The sequence below is a fragment of the Terrapene carolina genome, unplaced genomic scaffold (genome assembly GCF_002925995.2).
Source record: "Terrapene carolina triunguis isolate 2854851 unplaced genomic scaffold, T_m_triunguis-2.0 Scaffold131, whole genome shotgun sequence".
Taxonomy (NCBI): domain Eukaryota; kingdom Metazoa; phylum Chordata; order Testudines; family Emydidae; genus Terrapene; species Terrapene triunguis.
In genome coordinates this window covers 12207228-12222013 of record NW_020664482.1, presented here as the reverse complement: position 1 = coordinate 12222013, position 14786 = coordinate 12207228, and the positions used below count along the sequence as shown (strand labels likewise).

Here is a 14786-nt window from a genome sequence, read left to right as displayed (position 1 = left end):
AGTCAAGATATACCACATTTAACACTTCCCCCTATCCATAAGGCTTGTTACCCTGTCAAAGATAGCTGTTATGTTGGTTTGACATGATTTCTACTGGACAAATTCATGTTGACTGTTACTTATTACCTTATTATCTTCTAGGTGTTTGATTGCTTGATTATTTGCTCCATTATCTTACCAGATACTAAATGACTAGTCTGTAATTCCCCAGGGTTGTCCTTTTCCCCTTTTTATAGATTGGCACTATAGTTGCCCCTTTCCAATCCTCTGGAATCTCTCCCATCTTCCATGAGTTTTCAAAGATAATGGCTAATGGCTCAGATATCTCCTCATTCAGCTCCTTGAGTATTAGGATGTATTTCATCAGGCCATGCCAACTTGAAGACATCTAACCTGAGTAAGTAATTTTTAACTTGTTCTTTCCCTACTTTAGCCTCAGATCTTGCCTCATTTTCACAGGAATTCTCTACGTTAGATGTCTGATCGCTACTAATCTTTTTGGTGAAAACGAACAAAAAAAGGCATTTAGGACTTCTGAGATTTCCACATTTCCTCTTACTGTCTTTCCCCCCTCATTGGGGAACAGGCCTACCCTGTCCTTGGTCTTCCTCTTGATTCTAATATATTTGTAGAATGTTTTCTTTTTACCCTTTGTGTCTCTAGCTAGTTTAATCTCATTTTGTGCCTTGGCCTTACTAATTTTGTCCCTACATGCTTGACTGAATTTTGTCTGTACATACATAATATCTAACTCTTACATAGCATTTCCATCTGTTGGTGAAAGTATCATTATCCCCATCTTACAAATAGGGAAACTGAGGGACAAACCCAAAATCATTCTGAGTTTCCCAAAGAAACTGCTGGTCTCCACTGCATCTGACTACTACTACTGGAATTCTGTGCCACTGCACAATGCAGAATTTGCGCAGAATTAATGTTCCCTGCAGAATTTTATATTTTTATGGAAAATTTGTGATTTCCAGCGAAAAGCCTCCTTTTTCCAGTTTTGCGTGTTTCAAATGTATTAGTTACGTATACACATTACGTCTCTATGTGCACATGAGCCTGAACACATCCCCCTCTGCTCCCATCTATCACTGAACGCCCCAGCACTCCTGCCTGCACCTGGCATGGGGCATGCATACCACCTCTGGAGATGAAGGGGGGTTGGCTGGCAAACCATGTACAAGACCCAAGCCACACAAACACCCCCTCTCCCTCCACACACTCACTCTTACACACACACACACATACACTCTTCGCTGGGTCTCTCTTCTCCATGCTAACTGCCCGCTATCCTATAACAAAACTCACCAGCCCCCCTCCCATTACGGTGGTGTGACCCAAAAACTTTACAATACACATAGAAGCTTGAACTTGGACAAGACATGACAGACAGACACAAAACAGTCCTTTAGGACGCTAGTGCCCTTTTAGACCAGGTCATTACAACACTTTTGTATAACCTATTTTTGTATAATATTTAATTTCACTGGAACAGAACATAAGTGTCACCAAAATACATCAAGTTCTGTATTAATATGTCTAGTAGAGAATCTATTTGCCAAAAAACATTTCCTGATTTTTTGTTGTTGTCTGTATTGTTACAGACATACTTGCTGATGGGTATTTTGAAATAAATTACCAAAAGAATTGAAACTGGTGTGATTATATTGTATTTTGACAAAATATGCAGAATTTTTAAATATTGTGTACAGTATTTTTATTTTTTTGGTGCAGAAATCCCCAGGAATACCTGACACAATCTGGGATTTCACCACTTGCCTTCTGTTGCAGATATACTAGTTGAAATTTTCAAGGCAGTTCAAGAGATTCAGCTACACGTCCTCTATCCAAGCAGTGCAAGAACTGTGGCTAAATTCCCTGCACTGTTTTAAAAATCTCAACCATTATTTTAATTGTCCATAGACATGCATGTATTCATCATCATGGAACAGTGCATAAAAGTAAATATGACCCCTGATTCACGGAGCTTACAATGCAAATCATGTTGAGCAAAAGACAAACTACATAGACTGAAGATTGAATCTTCACGGGGAAGGTCAGGGATTTGTGCCTTGAGAAAGGATTTAAATGTGGCAAGAGAAGCTGCTTGCTGCACAGAGGTATACTCTGGAACTGACAGTCACTTTACATAGAATCAGAGTTGTAGGGTGAAATCCTGGACCCTACTTCATTGGGACCAGGTTATCACCCACGATCCTTTAGACCAGTGGCTTTCAACCTGTGGTCTGTGGACCCTTGTGTGTCTGCAGACTATGTCTAAGGGGCCTGCAAAAGGTTGTCATTACCATAGAACAGTGGTTTTCAATCACATCTAAGATTTCCAAAGGGGTCAGGCACCTCCACTTGAAATTTTGTAGGGGTCCACAAATGAAAAAAGGTTGAAAATCACTGCTTTAGACTTCTGATAAGAGCATGTAAATTGATTTATAAAATTACGAACCTGTTACCAAAGACCACACTAGCAAAGTCCATGATGAACTCTTCTGGTATCCTTAAAGAAAAGGTCAACAATATAAGACAAACATATAAGTGTTCTGTAACCACAGATTCACACCCCTCTCTCTCCAAGTTATGTAAACCATTATATAATTCAAAACACATAGTTTTATCAACATTTTACATTTTTTCCTCAGTTAGAACTACCATCAGATTTTAAGCAATCACTTAAGTTCAGTCAAATTGAGAGGAACACAGCCTAGCAGGATTCCACTACCTTTTATAGCAGGGGTCTTAGGAACTCCCTTTCACCTTTCCCTCCTTCCTTGGATAGCCTTTATTCTCTAAAGCAAATGGTTAGATACATCAAGTGTGAATTTCAAAGGTGCTCAGCCCTGACCTAACTGCTCTCAGTGACGTCAATTGGCGTTTTACCAGTGACTTTAATGGGAGCAGAATTAGGCCAATGCTAGGTGCTTTGGAGAATCCCAACCAACACTTTTTGATTTTACTTCCATCATAAAGTTCAGGGGAAAGGGAAGGAAAATATTTGCAAAGAATGGCACCGCAGAACGATGTGGAAATCTCTGGAATAGCTCAGAGCTCTTATTAAAAAAGCCACGTTACATGGAATGTGCAATATTATTAATAATTCACATAATGTCTTAACGCACACAGCAATCAAAGATCAGAAAAGAAAAGGAAAGGTCCCTGGCCTGAATGGCTTATTGGTTATAGGTGAGATAGGAACAAAGAGGAACAAGGTAAGAATTTACACAGAGTGGGGTGTGGCCATTAGATCTTGAATGCTTAATGGTAAAGGTAGATTTTAAATAGCTTCTTGAAGGGGAAGTTTAATTTACATTAGTGGGGAGGGTATTCCAGGCATATGGAAACACATGGAAGGCGGCACAGAGAGGGAAGTGGGCAAGAGGCACAGAGGAGTGCTTTTCTGGCTGTGTGCACATCTCCTTCTCCATGAAAGGCAATGGGGTCCTACAATACAAACACTGTCTGTATTATCTGGGCAAGCTTTTTACCTGAAACACCCCAGCAAGGAACAAGGTTCCATATGGCAAACAACTCTTCCTGGCTTCTCCTCTGTAAGGGCTGAACAAAGGGGACGTAATGCTACTTCTCAATGCACTGTGTTTATTGTCCTGGTGTGGATTACTCAAACACATAAGAAGTACTAATACCACCTTTGCCACTGCATTATTTTTGCAATTCAAAATGTGTTTTCAGGAAACCAACAATGTGCAGACATTGTCCCTGGCTCAAGCAGCTTACATTTTAGTCCAGTCACAGAAGGAAGAGATCAGACAAACAGTGTTGAACTAGAGACGGTGTAAGTATCCAGCAGTGATCATTTTTCAAAGGATTTGTTGAAAAGAATGTTTCAAGGAGGGATCTGTGGGATGAGGAGCAGGCTGTGAGGACACCCTTATCCAGTGTTACTGGACCAGGTGCTGACCAGCGCTACAAAACTACTAAGTATGCAGAGAAAAATATTCCTGGCAGTGGTCACAGACTCACTGCCACTGGCTCAGCAGCTTCTGTTTTGCTAAATGAAAGGCGAATCTGAGAGACTGCTATTCTCTCTGCTGATGAAAGTGCATGCCTGGAGATAACCTGCGTGTTGTGATACTGGATGACAACTAGAGAGACAATCAACAGTGATGTAATCAATCCTAAGTGGGTTTGCCCTCCCTGCCTCCTTTTCCACTAGATCTATTGAGGCAGGGGTAAGGAACTAAAGACCATAAAAGCAGCTGAGAGTTACAGGACCTTTGCCTGTCTGATTCCAGCCAAAACAGTTTTCAGCCTCACTGAAGGGAATGGTAAAGACTATGGGGAAGGCGAAAGCAAGGATATGACTCAAGCCCATAACTTCTGGAGGAGAAATGACAGACAACTTGCTGTCTCTCTGCTCTGGCCAAATTCTGGCAGCATCAATAGAAGAGGGCTATTGCTCAGCCAGGTACATGTGTACCTCATGCATGTGGTTGTGGTGCCAATGAGAAATCTTGGCCCAATGACCCACGCCAGTTGATGCCCATGGAGTTATTTCTTTGGTTAATTAATACATCCCTGGGGCAGTGAGCGTGTGCTTTGCCTCCAGCTCAGATATGCTGTGCAACAATATCAATGTCATTTCCCGTAAGAATCACTGAAGTTGTGAAAAGAGCCAACACACCTAAAACATAACTTTCAAAATCTCTCTGCATGCCCTTGTGACCAGAAAGACACTATTTACTCATTTAAAAATCTAGCCTCAAGGTGAGCAGAGACAATGATTTAAAGAAAAAAAAATCATTCAGAGATGAAAATGTTAGAAGACATCTCCCCTTAAGTTAATTAGACTCTCCCGAGGGTACCAGAGAAGACTACCAGTGTAAACTTCTAGGTCTGAGAGCAGCATGAATGTACAGGCAAGTGAACTTTTATGGCTACGCCAGCCACATTAACAGCAGCAATGAGGCATGTGTATTGTCACTCTTATGTACTTTCTTCTTCTAGTAATCCAGGCCAATCCTGTAACAAGAGTCACCTAGGCTGAGTAATGAAGACCTTCCTGTGGGGAAAAGTGTTGGTAACAACATGATTAATCTATTAGTGGGAGGGGAAAAAAAACCATACAAGTGTGAGGCAATGGCACTGTGGTCAAGTGGCAAGAGCAGGGGACTGGATATCAGGAGTCCTGGATTCTATTTCCAACTCTAACACTGACTTGTGCTTTGGAAAGTTTCATTTCTCAACCCCAATTTCCTCTGTACAACAGGGATAATATTTACCTACTCACAGGTGGCATGGAGGTTTTAGAGAGTCCTGTGGCACCTTTAAGACTAACAGATGTATTGGAGCATAAGCTTTCGTGGGTGAATACCCACTTCATCAGACGCATGTTTAGGACTCTCTGTTGCTTTTTACAGATCCAGACTAACACAGCTACCCCTCTGATACATGGGAGTTTTATTATTTCTTGAGCACATGAATGCACTTCTTAATGTCCAACACAGAGAAGACAAGGCTCCTGCCTCATTCTAGGCAACCAAGTTCAGACCCAGTACACCAGATGTTCAAGGACTGGAAAGTCAAATATCCAAGTGGTGCAGATTTATTTAAAAAAATGGGTTCGTGTTGAAGGGGCTTCTTAGAAAAATGCAAAGGAGGCAGGGCAATTCATTGACCTAGATGAAGAGGGAGACTGTCCCAAGCAGTAGGGGTAGCATGAAAGGTGACACAAAGATGAAATGGGGACAGAGTACAAAGCGGGATGGGGTTAGGCAGGAGGCTTGGACGGAATGAGGAGATAACTGAGAGGTCGGCAGCCCCTGCTAGCGACTAGGATGTGATTGCCAACAACCTTGAGGAAAGTAGCTTTGGTGGAATGAAAGAGGCAGAAGCCAGAATGCCGAAGAGCTAGGAGAGAGAATGTTTGTAAAATAATTTGAGATCCTGACACAAAAGACACTACACAGATGCACAAAATATTAAAACAAACAATGCAGGGTACAGGTTGCGTTTTCTCTTATTTCTCCCCATTTCTGTGTTCAGCAACAAACCAGGAAGATCACGACTATGCAGTGAGGACTAGCTTATAGTGCCTGAACTTCTATACAAAGATATTCTCTCTGGATAGACTGAAATGGATTTTGACTAAGTCTTTGTAACAAACATTGTGCTTTGCTGGCTAATTAGCACAACCGATCACAGCTGAACAATGCACTAGGATTTCACGAGTGTTATATCATTGTCCTTTCAAAGCAAAAAGTAGGACAGTTCCTCAACTTCTGAAATGTTGTCATTGTCTTAGCAAACATACTAACAAAAACAAAATATTGCATGGCGGGTGTGTGCGCGCAGGTCACATTTGTATAACCTACATTAAGGACTAAATTGTGCCATCTCCCCAATGCGTGAAATTTACTGCATGAGTTCAATGCCAAATCATATCTTATACAACGCCTGAATATTTCTCCTGGCTTCACATGACCTTATTATCAAAGTATTACATGTAAATTACATCTGAACAGGACCATGTTACATTACACTCATCTCACACAGCTCAGTTGATATGGTAATAAGCAAAGTGATAATCAAGCTTTTTGGGGGGAGGTGGGCAACGGATGGAAGGGGTGAGGCAAGGATGAAGTGGCAGGCTCAGCTCTTTGTTATCTTGCATTTGAAGGATGAAGTCAATCCCTTATAGAGTTCTCTCAGCAGGTCCATGGGTGTGATGCTATATTGATCACTGACATTTTAAAACAAACCTAACTTTGAAGAACTTTTTTTTTAAAAGGTAGTGTTTGGTGAAAGCTTCTGGTCTGACAGCCCTGGAGCCTCAAATCCTCTATCTACAGAGCAGGTACAGCCCAGACAGCAACAACACAATTTCCTTTATGCCACACTCTTTGTGTGTCTCAGCCATGATCTGGAGAAAAGCTGGCTAGGATTGTGGCTGGTTTTACCTTCATGTTCAATCCTTGGAGTCTCAAGCGTGGACTGCCAATCATGATGGTGCTTTTGTGATGGAGTTACTTGTTCACGGGGAACTGGACTGAGAACACCAGCTCATTTCACAAAGGCTGTCACTAGACAGCATCCACTTTTGGATTATACTGACCTGGGCTGGTTTTCAACTGGTGACCTAGAGAAGACTGGCTTGAGGAATTGGTAATGAGACATAGAGCTGCTCTCTCCCACAAAGAGCAATAACATTTAAAAAGTTGATTACAGCGGCCTGTTCCCCTACAGGGTAGCAGCTGTACAAAAACAGTTATAGTGAGCAATTTAGATGAAATAAATGGGCATACCTAAGCTCCTGAAGATCTTCCTTAAAAACCTACAAAGACAAGGAATGTGCAATTTACATACTGTAGACTTGAAAACTGGTTCCTCATTAAAAAGATATACATTTACAAGAACTAAAATAGTGGTTACTTGCTTGTTAGCGCCCCCCGCCCCCTAATTTTATTCCGTGCTAATAGTCCTGAAATGGTAAAATGGATGCTGGATAGGATTTCCAGACATGCCTAAGTGACTTAGGAGCAGAAGTCAACACTCAATGGGATGTGTGCTCCTAAATCACTTAGGTCTATCCATACTGCCCACCATTGGCAGCAGCATGTAGGGCATAGGTAGCTACCTGCTGCAGCGGAAGGCAAGCTGTGTCTACAGTGTGATGTGTAGCTACATGAATCAGTGAAAGGCTCTGGCAGCAGGACTCCGAAAAATAGCAATGTAGACGGGAGAGGCACTGCTTGGGCATGTAGAGAGTTGTGTAGTGTACTTACCCACAGGATTCAGGCTTGTCTTTACTTGCCTAAGCAGTGCCTCACCACTGTTTATACACTAGATAGGGGATGTGCAGTGCATGTACTCTACACACTGCTGGAAGGAGTGTGTTGTGTAGACGTTCTCTTAGACACATTTGAAAACTCCACCCATTAGTTTTAAGAAAAACCTCTGTCATTCCATCTTTATTAAATCTACATGCTCTTCCTTTGGAATCATGTTGTGGTCTCTGAAAACACTTTAGGGGTGCTTGTTTAAACTATTAGAACAAAACAGAAGTTGCAAAAGATAAATTCTGACCACTAAAGAAACTTCATCACTGTAACAGTATGATGGGAGATCCCTCCCAACACCACCCTATGACACAGAAAAAGAACATCTCGACACGGAAGATGCCAGGAAGCTAAAAGCAGACACATTTGAAATAGAAAATAAGATTAGACAAAAAGGAAAAACATAAGTTAAAATAAAGCAAAAGATAAGGGAAACAAAATAACAAAATCATACAGAACAATGGGGGGAATTGAGGCAGAGAGATTAAGTGACTTGTCCAAATTGACATAGAACGTGTAGCAGAACCAGGAACAGAACTCAGAACTTCTGACACTCAGTGCCGTATCCTAACCATGCACTTATCTTTCCTCCAAGATACACATGCAAGGAAAAACAGGTGTGCAGCACAATTTCACAGGGTTTTTTCTAAACACACACACACACACATATATATATATAGATAGTGTGGAAAAAAAGTTGATGGCAAAAGAAATTACAAATTATCAAAAAAAAGAGAGACAGCTACAAAATGAAGACAAATAAAACAGACAAGCACAACCAGAATGCAAGCTGCTGAAGTAGAAAATGGATGCAAGTAAATCTTTTCCATAAACTAAGCTTTTCCATAAACGTCTGCAGACGTATCTTGTAAATCTATACTTCAGGTCTTTTTAAAAACAGAACAACAAGATTAGTAGCAACAAATGCATTCCCAGCAGAGATCCTTCTACCAGTTTCACATGACCTTTTTGAGCTAAGCGACACCCCCCCGCATGGAGACGTTTATGCAGTAATTTGCAAGTGACACAACCTTAATTTATCAAGGCACTATGCACTCCTAGTACTTACTTCTTGTTTGAAAGTCGATAAGGGAAGCCGCAGGGCCTCTCTGAGAAGAGTATACATGCCAGCGATGAGGGAAGTGAGCTGGTCTTCTGACAGATCAACGCTTTCTGCAATCGCCCTCACAGATTCTTTGCAATCTTTTCCTTCCAATGCACTAACAACAACTGCAAAGAAACCAACAGGACACTCCTTTAAAATGGGGACAGTGCGATGTGTGCGTGCACATCCAAGCAAAATTATGGAAATATTTGTGTGTATGAGGAGGCTGGTGTTTTCCCCCGGTATTAATATATCACTCCATGTCTTTGTAAACACAACTGATTGTTCACCAGGTCTGTTGTGCAACAACATTTTGCACACAAAGCTCGAGTTGATGAAATAAGAGTTACAGTTTAAAGTGGAACTGTCAGCAGCAGTGGGTGAGTTTGATTCACTCAGGGAACTGGAAATGGGATACAAACGCTTTCATCATTATGTACTCCTGGGGGAATTCTGCACCACTGCGCATGCACAGAATTTATGTTCCCCGCAGAAAAATGACTTTCTGACAGGGAAGCCACAAGAGCAGTCATGTGACCCTCCCTAGCAGTATGCTTTGGGTGCCCAGGGCAGCCGGCAGAGAGGTAAATCACTGTGGGGCAGAGGGCAGTACTGGGGAAGACCCAGCTGGTGGCATCTACCCTGCGCTGAGTTCAGCTGCTAGTTCCGGGTGGGCTGGATAGGATGGGACTTCCTCTTCCCCTGCACGGCATCCAGGGCCAGGTCAGACCCACCCCCAGATTTCTACCCGGGCTGCAGGAAGCGCTGCAAACTGTCCCCACTCCCTGCACCCATCACTCCTCAGCTACAGGGGGAGGGATCACTGTATGGGGAGCTGTTCCTCCATCCACCCAATCCCCGTGCATCCAGACTCCCTCATACCCAGACCCCCCCGCTGAGCCTCACACCCCATATCCAGAACCTCTCTGCCAAGCCCCACTCCCCCTGCACTTGGACCACCCTGATGAGCCACCTGCACCCCGATCCCCACTCCACTGGCCCCAACCAGCTGCATCTGGAGCCCCACCCACTGAGCCCCACTCTCCCAGCATCTGGACCCCACTGACCCCCCCCTACAGAGCTCTATCCCCCCACATCCACCCCCTCCTCCACCGCTGAGCCTCAACCACCTTCACCTGGACCCCCCTGCAGAGTCCAATTACCATTGCAACCCCCCCAACAAGCCCCTGTGCATCCATATCCCCCCTCGCACCCGGATCCCCCACTGAGCCACCCACACCCAGATTGCTCCACACAGAACTCTCTCAACCCACACCTGGATCCCCCAATGCTAAGCCCCTCCACACTTGGATCCTGTCTTGCTGAGCCTGTCAGCCCACACCCGGTGCACCTGGCACGGAGGGGCAGGGCCCTGGGGTGTTTCTGGTGCAGGCTGGGTCCTTGCACTGTGTCAGGGTTGGGTGCAGCCTCATTGCTAAGTCCATATCCTGGAGGGAGTTGGGGGGAGCTGCAGAGAGATCTCCCACCTCTGTGCAGGCAGTGGCCTGTGCTCCCCAATGCCAGGCTGGAGCCTCCACATTTATTTGACAAATAACATTTGCAGAATTTTAAAATATTGTATGCAGAATTTTTTTTTTGGCACAGAATGTCCTCAGGAGTAATTAGGTCATCAGTTTAAATTTGATGTGGGTGTGTAGTGACAAAGTCATTCACGTCACAAGTCTGGTTTGGTGGTTCACCTACTTTAGGACGACCTGTAGCTCTGACACTTGTTTAGTAGGAGCAGGACTAGGAGAACTAACTTGCTTCTCATCAGCTTTAGATACCAGAGAGAGTTGGAAATGACACCCTGGTTGCAAGCTCAGCAGACAGGTTAAATACTGAATGGGCATGGAGGTAAAGTGAAACTAACTCTTTTTAGCTGACCTCTCTGGGTCAACATCAATGCACATTTCTGGAGCAGTTTGCACTGGTGCTAATGGTGCAGTACCAGCACCAAAGGTCAGCCAGGCTGCAACATCATAAAGAGACACCTTTGGTTGGACTCCCTAAGACCTTCAATATATAATTATTTTTCCACATTCCACATACACAAAGGCTTATAAAAATGAATTTGGCTTATATAAAAATTTTGCTTCTACAATCACATCTGTGTGAGCAGACCTCACAAACACATGAAGCCCCACTGAGAAAGATAAATGTCTGCCTACATGGATGGGTTTGCAGGATCAGGCCTTTAAATTGGACATTTATTCTGCTCCAGATTTACCTCCTGAAATCAAATATGAAAAGTTAAAAATGGCCAGGCTGGGACAACAGCTTAACATTAAGGTTAAAAAATAAAAAAAGTTTTAACTGAACTGCCAAACTTCCTTGTGGTATTAACTGGATTTCACTCACTACCAGCTTCTATTTTTGGACAATTTTACTTCCTTTTGTACATTTTAAAATGTCTTTAAATGCAGTGAAATATTCTAAATAATCAGAGCAGTAGACTGAAATCTTCAGTGTTTATCCACAGAACAGATGTAATATGGGCAGTGCCAGTACAAGACTTCCCACAATGTTGGAAAATGACTCAACACTAAAGCTGAGGAATTGTCTTTAAAGGAGAAGGGGAAGATTCCTTCTTCACTGAAACTGCCTAAAAGAGTGTCAATTAGTACCAGTGGTGAGGATGTTTTTTCTGTTAACGTCTGTTCAGTAAGTGCACGTCCAGACTCGAAAAGCAGGTTGTGTTTTAAAACACATTAGCTGGTTCTGAACAACCCTAGCATGGGTAGAAGAATGGGAGGGGGCAGGTGGTGAGATCAAGCTAACACATTTTCAAACACAATTAACCCAAGCTAGGGTAAGTGCAACATCTTGTTTAAAATCACGTCAGTTACAACATATTAGCTAGTATGTTTTAAAACAACCTGTTTTCCTCATTTGGACATGACCTAGAAATTGGACTGGTATCAATAATCAAATAGAAATTAATTTGGCTTATATAAAAATTTTGCTTCTACAATCACATCTGTATGGGCAGACCTCACAAGCAGCCACATGCCAACAAATGATCCAAGAAGCGAAAGGTTCCTTCTCTCATTACTGAATCCTATGAGTATTTCTCTTCAAATCCATTTGATCTATTTTACAATGTATATTACACCAGGGATTCTCAACCTTTTTCTTTCTGAGCCCCCCCTCCCCCAACATGCCATAAAATCTCCATGGCCCACCTGTGCCACAACAACTGTTTTTCTGCATATAAAAGCCAGAGACAGCGTTAGGGGGTAGCAAGCAGGTCAATTGTCCAGGGCCCCACACCACCGGGGGCCTCGTGAAGCTAAGTTGCTCAGACTTTGGCTTCAGCCCTGGATGGCGGGCCTAGAGGCCCCAGGCTTCAGCCTCATGTGGTGGGACTTCGGCTTTCTGCCCTGTGCCCCAGCAAGTCTAATGCCGGTCCTGCTTGGTAGACCCCCTGAAACCTGGTTGCGGCCCCCAAGGAGGGCCCAGATCTCTGGTTGAGAACCACTGTATCACACTACCCTAGAATGCCTACTGTTTAATCCAGCACGTTGTAAAGAACTGCATAGCTTTACTGGATTGATTGAAATGCTGGTAACCACATTATAGTAACATTTCCAGTTGATACTTTTTTAAGATTGACTATTGGTAGGCGGCATGTCCAGTGGATAGAGCACAGGAGACCTAGGTTCTCATCCAGGCTCTGGAAGTGACACAGATGACTTCTCTGCACCTTAGTTTCTCCATCTGTCAAAATGGGATAACACTAAAAACATTAAAAATCCTTGTGAGCTAGGTAAACTAGAGGCAGTAAGTGAGTAACCAAGGTGTCAGTGTTTAGAAATTGTATTATCCATAATATATATGGATAATATATATTGAGATCAATGAATAGAGCGTGCTGTATAAGTGCAAACATTGTTTTCAACATGAAACATTTCATCACGCATCCACTGAGTCAGTGCTAACATGCCATTAGTTTATGCTGTCAGACTTACATTCAGGGGAGCTTGTAATACCCTTGGCAGGATAACCTTGAGACTCTGGTTTGTGAATTTCTACACCTTCAACTCAGGGGTTGTATGACATTGCATATCATTTGACATTAGCTATAATATTTAGTATGATATGTAAACAAATTCACCATGCCTTCCAAGGCTGCCAATCCTTCAATGAGAACAGGAGTACTTGTGGCACCTTAGAGACTAACAAATTTATTAGAGCATAAGCTTTCGTGGGCTACAACCCACTTCTTTGGATAGTTTGTAGTACATGTACGCTCACCATACACCAGCATGTCAGCAAGAGGAAAAGATGGGTAGAGGGAGACCTGTGCTAGCTCGGCTTATTCTGGAAAAGTCTGTTTCCTTTGGTTGTAAGTGAAAAGTAACTAACAGTTTGGGAGCCGATGGAAGATTGTTTACATGTTCTAGTTACAATAGCATTTTTGAGAGACTGTTTGCTCCCTCTACAGTAGGAAGTGGGAAATGCACAATGAACTCATCATGAAATCTTTACCACGGACATTAAACCACTATGATAGGTTTCAGAGTAGCAGCCGTGTTAGTCTGTATCCGCAAAAAGAACAGGAGTACTTGTGGCACCTTAGAGACTAACAAATTTATTAGAGCATAAGCTTTCGTGGGCTACAACCCACTTCTTCGTATGCAAGGTTTTAAACCACTATGGGATTTAGGGAGAAGAGAGACATGTTTCTGGTGTTTCTGTGTTACCTAGTCTCAGGGCCGGCTCTAGGCACCAGCAAAACAAGCTGGTGCTTGGGGCGGCACATTTTTAGAGGTGGCATGGCCGGCGCCAGAATGCCGCCCCTAAAAATGTGCCCCGGCCGCCCTAGCTCACCTCCGCTGCTGCTGCCACGGTGCGCGAAACAGCTGATTCGCGCGCCGCTGCTCCCCCTCCCTCCCAGACTTGAGAGCCTGAGAGGGAAGGGGAGAAGCGACGCCCGCGCTGCGGCCACTTGGAGTCTCCCCCTTCCTCCCAGGCTCTCAAACCTGGGAGGGAGGGGGAGACTTCGAGTGGCCGCGGCGCGGGAGCCGCTTGTCCCCCTCCCTACTAGGCTTGAGAGCCTGGGGGGAGGAGGCAGGGCTGGGGATTTGGGGAAGGGGCGGAGTTGAGGCGGGGCCGGGGGTGGGGTAATTAAAAAACGGGGGGGGGGGGGGCGGCCAAAATTGTTTTTGCTTTGGGCGGCAAAAATCTTAGAGCCGGCCCTGCCTAGTCTCCAGTCCTCCCTCGTTAATAGTGGGCTGGACAAACATGGATCTACTTCCAATTTTACTTGACTATCCGGTGAACCTGGCAATTTGTAATTCCATTGCCTACAATTATTACATAGCTGCCGATCTAGCTTCAGTCACGAGGTATTGCTCTATTCTCACCCTAATACACTAGCACTATGAAGATTCCTAATCCCAACTAGTGCCAGACCATTACAGCCCTGCGCAGATACAAAATTTGTATCCGCATCCAATCCACAATCCAAAAAATAATCTGCGGATGCAGATATCTGGCAGATTTGCAGAGCTCTACAGACCATCTTAATCTAATAACGGTCTACTTGTCCACTTCTTGGAGTTCTTAGCTCTCTGTTATTCAGATCCAACACTCTCAGTGACTGGTTTGATCAGGAGACCAAGCATGTGGCTTCTGGTGCCAAAGAAAATTCAGTGTCCAAAACTGAAGTGATGTCAGTTGATTAAAGGGTATGAGCAGGACCTTCCTATCCATATGGGGAGTGGGAGGGTGGTACCCACTGGGGAGGAGAGGTGCAGGACCCCAAGGGGAGCAGGACCCCTCCGCCCGTTGCAGGGGGGGGTGCAGGACCCCCCAGGGAGGAGCTGGGAGCCCCTGCCCGTTGTGTGTGTGTGTGGGGGGGA

General features: G+C 44.0%; 1 protein-coding gene across 2 annotated transcripts in view; it reads right to left on the bottom strand.

The window, feature by feature from the left end:
• The window catches only part of LOC112104758 (COMM domain-containing protein 5-like), a 33174-nt gene that overhangs the window by 17647 nt on the left and 741 nt on the right, over positions 1-14786 (bottom strand). Inside the window, exons 2-4 of one of the 2 annotated variants that reach the window (XM_026652987.1) lie at positions 8884-9044; positions 7281-7309; positions 2468-2518 (exon numbers count right to left, since the gene is read on the bottom strand). In XM_026652987.1, coding sequence (XP_026508772.1) covers positions 2468-2518; positions 7281-7309; positions 8884-9044 — 241 coding nt within the window. The remainder of the gene's footprint in view (positions 1-2467; positions 2519-7280; positions 7310-8883; positions 9045-14786) is intronic. The other variant, XM_026652988.1, reaches the window with a different exon arrangement.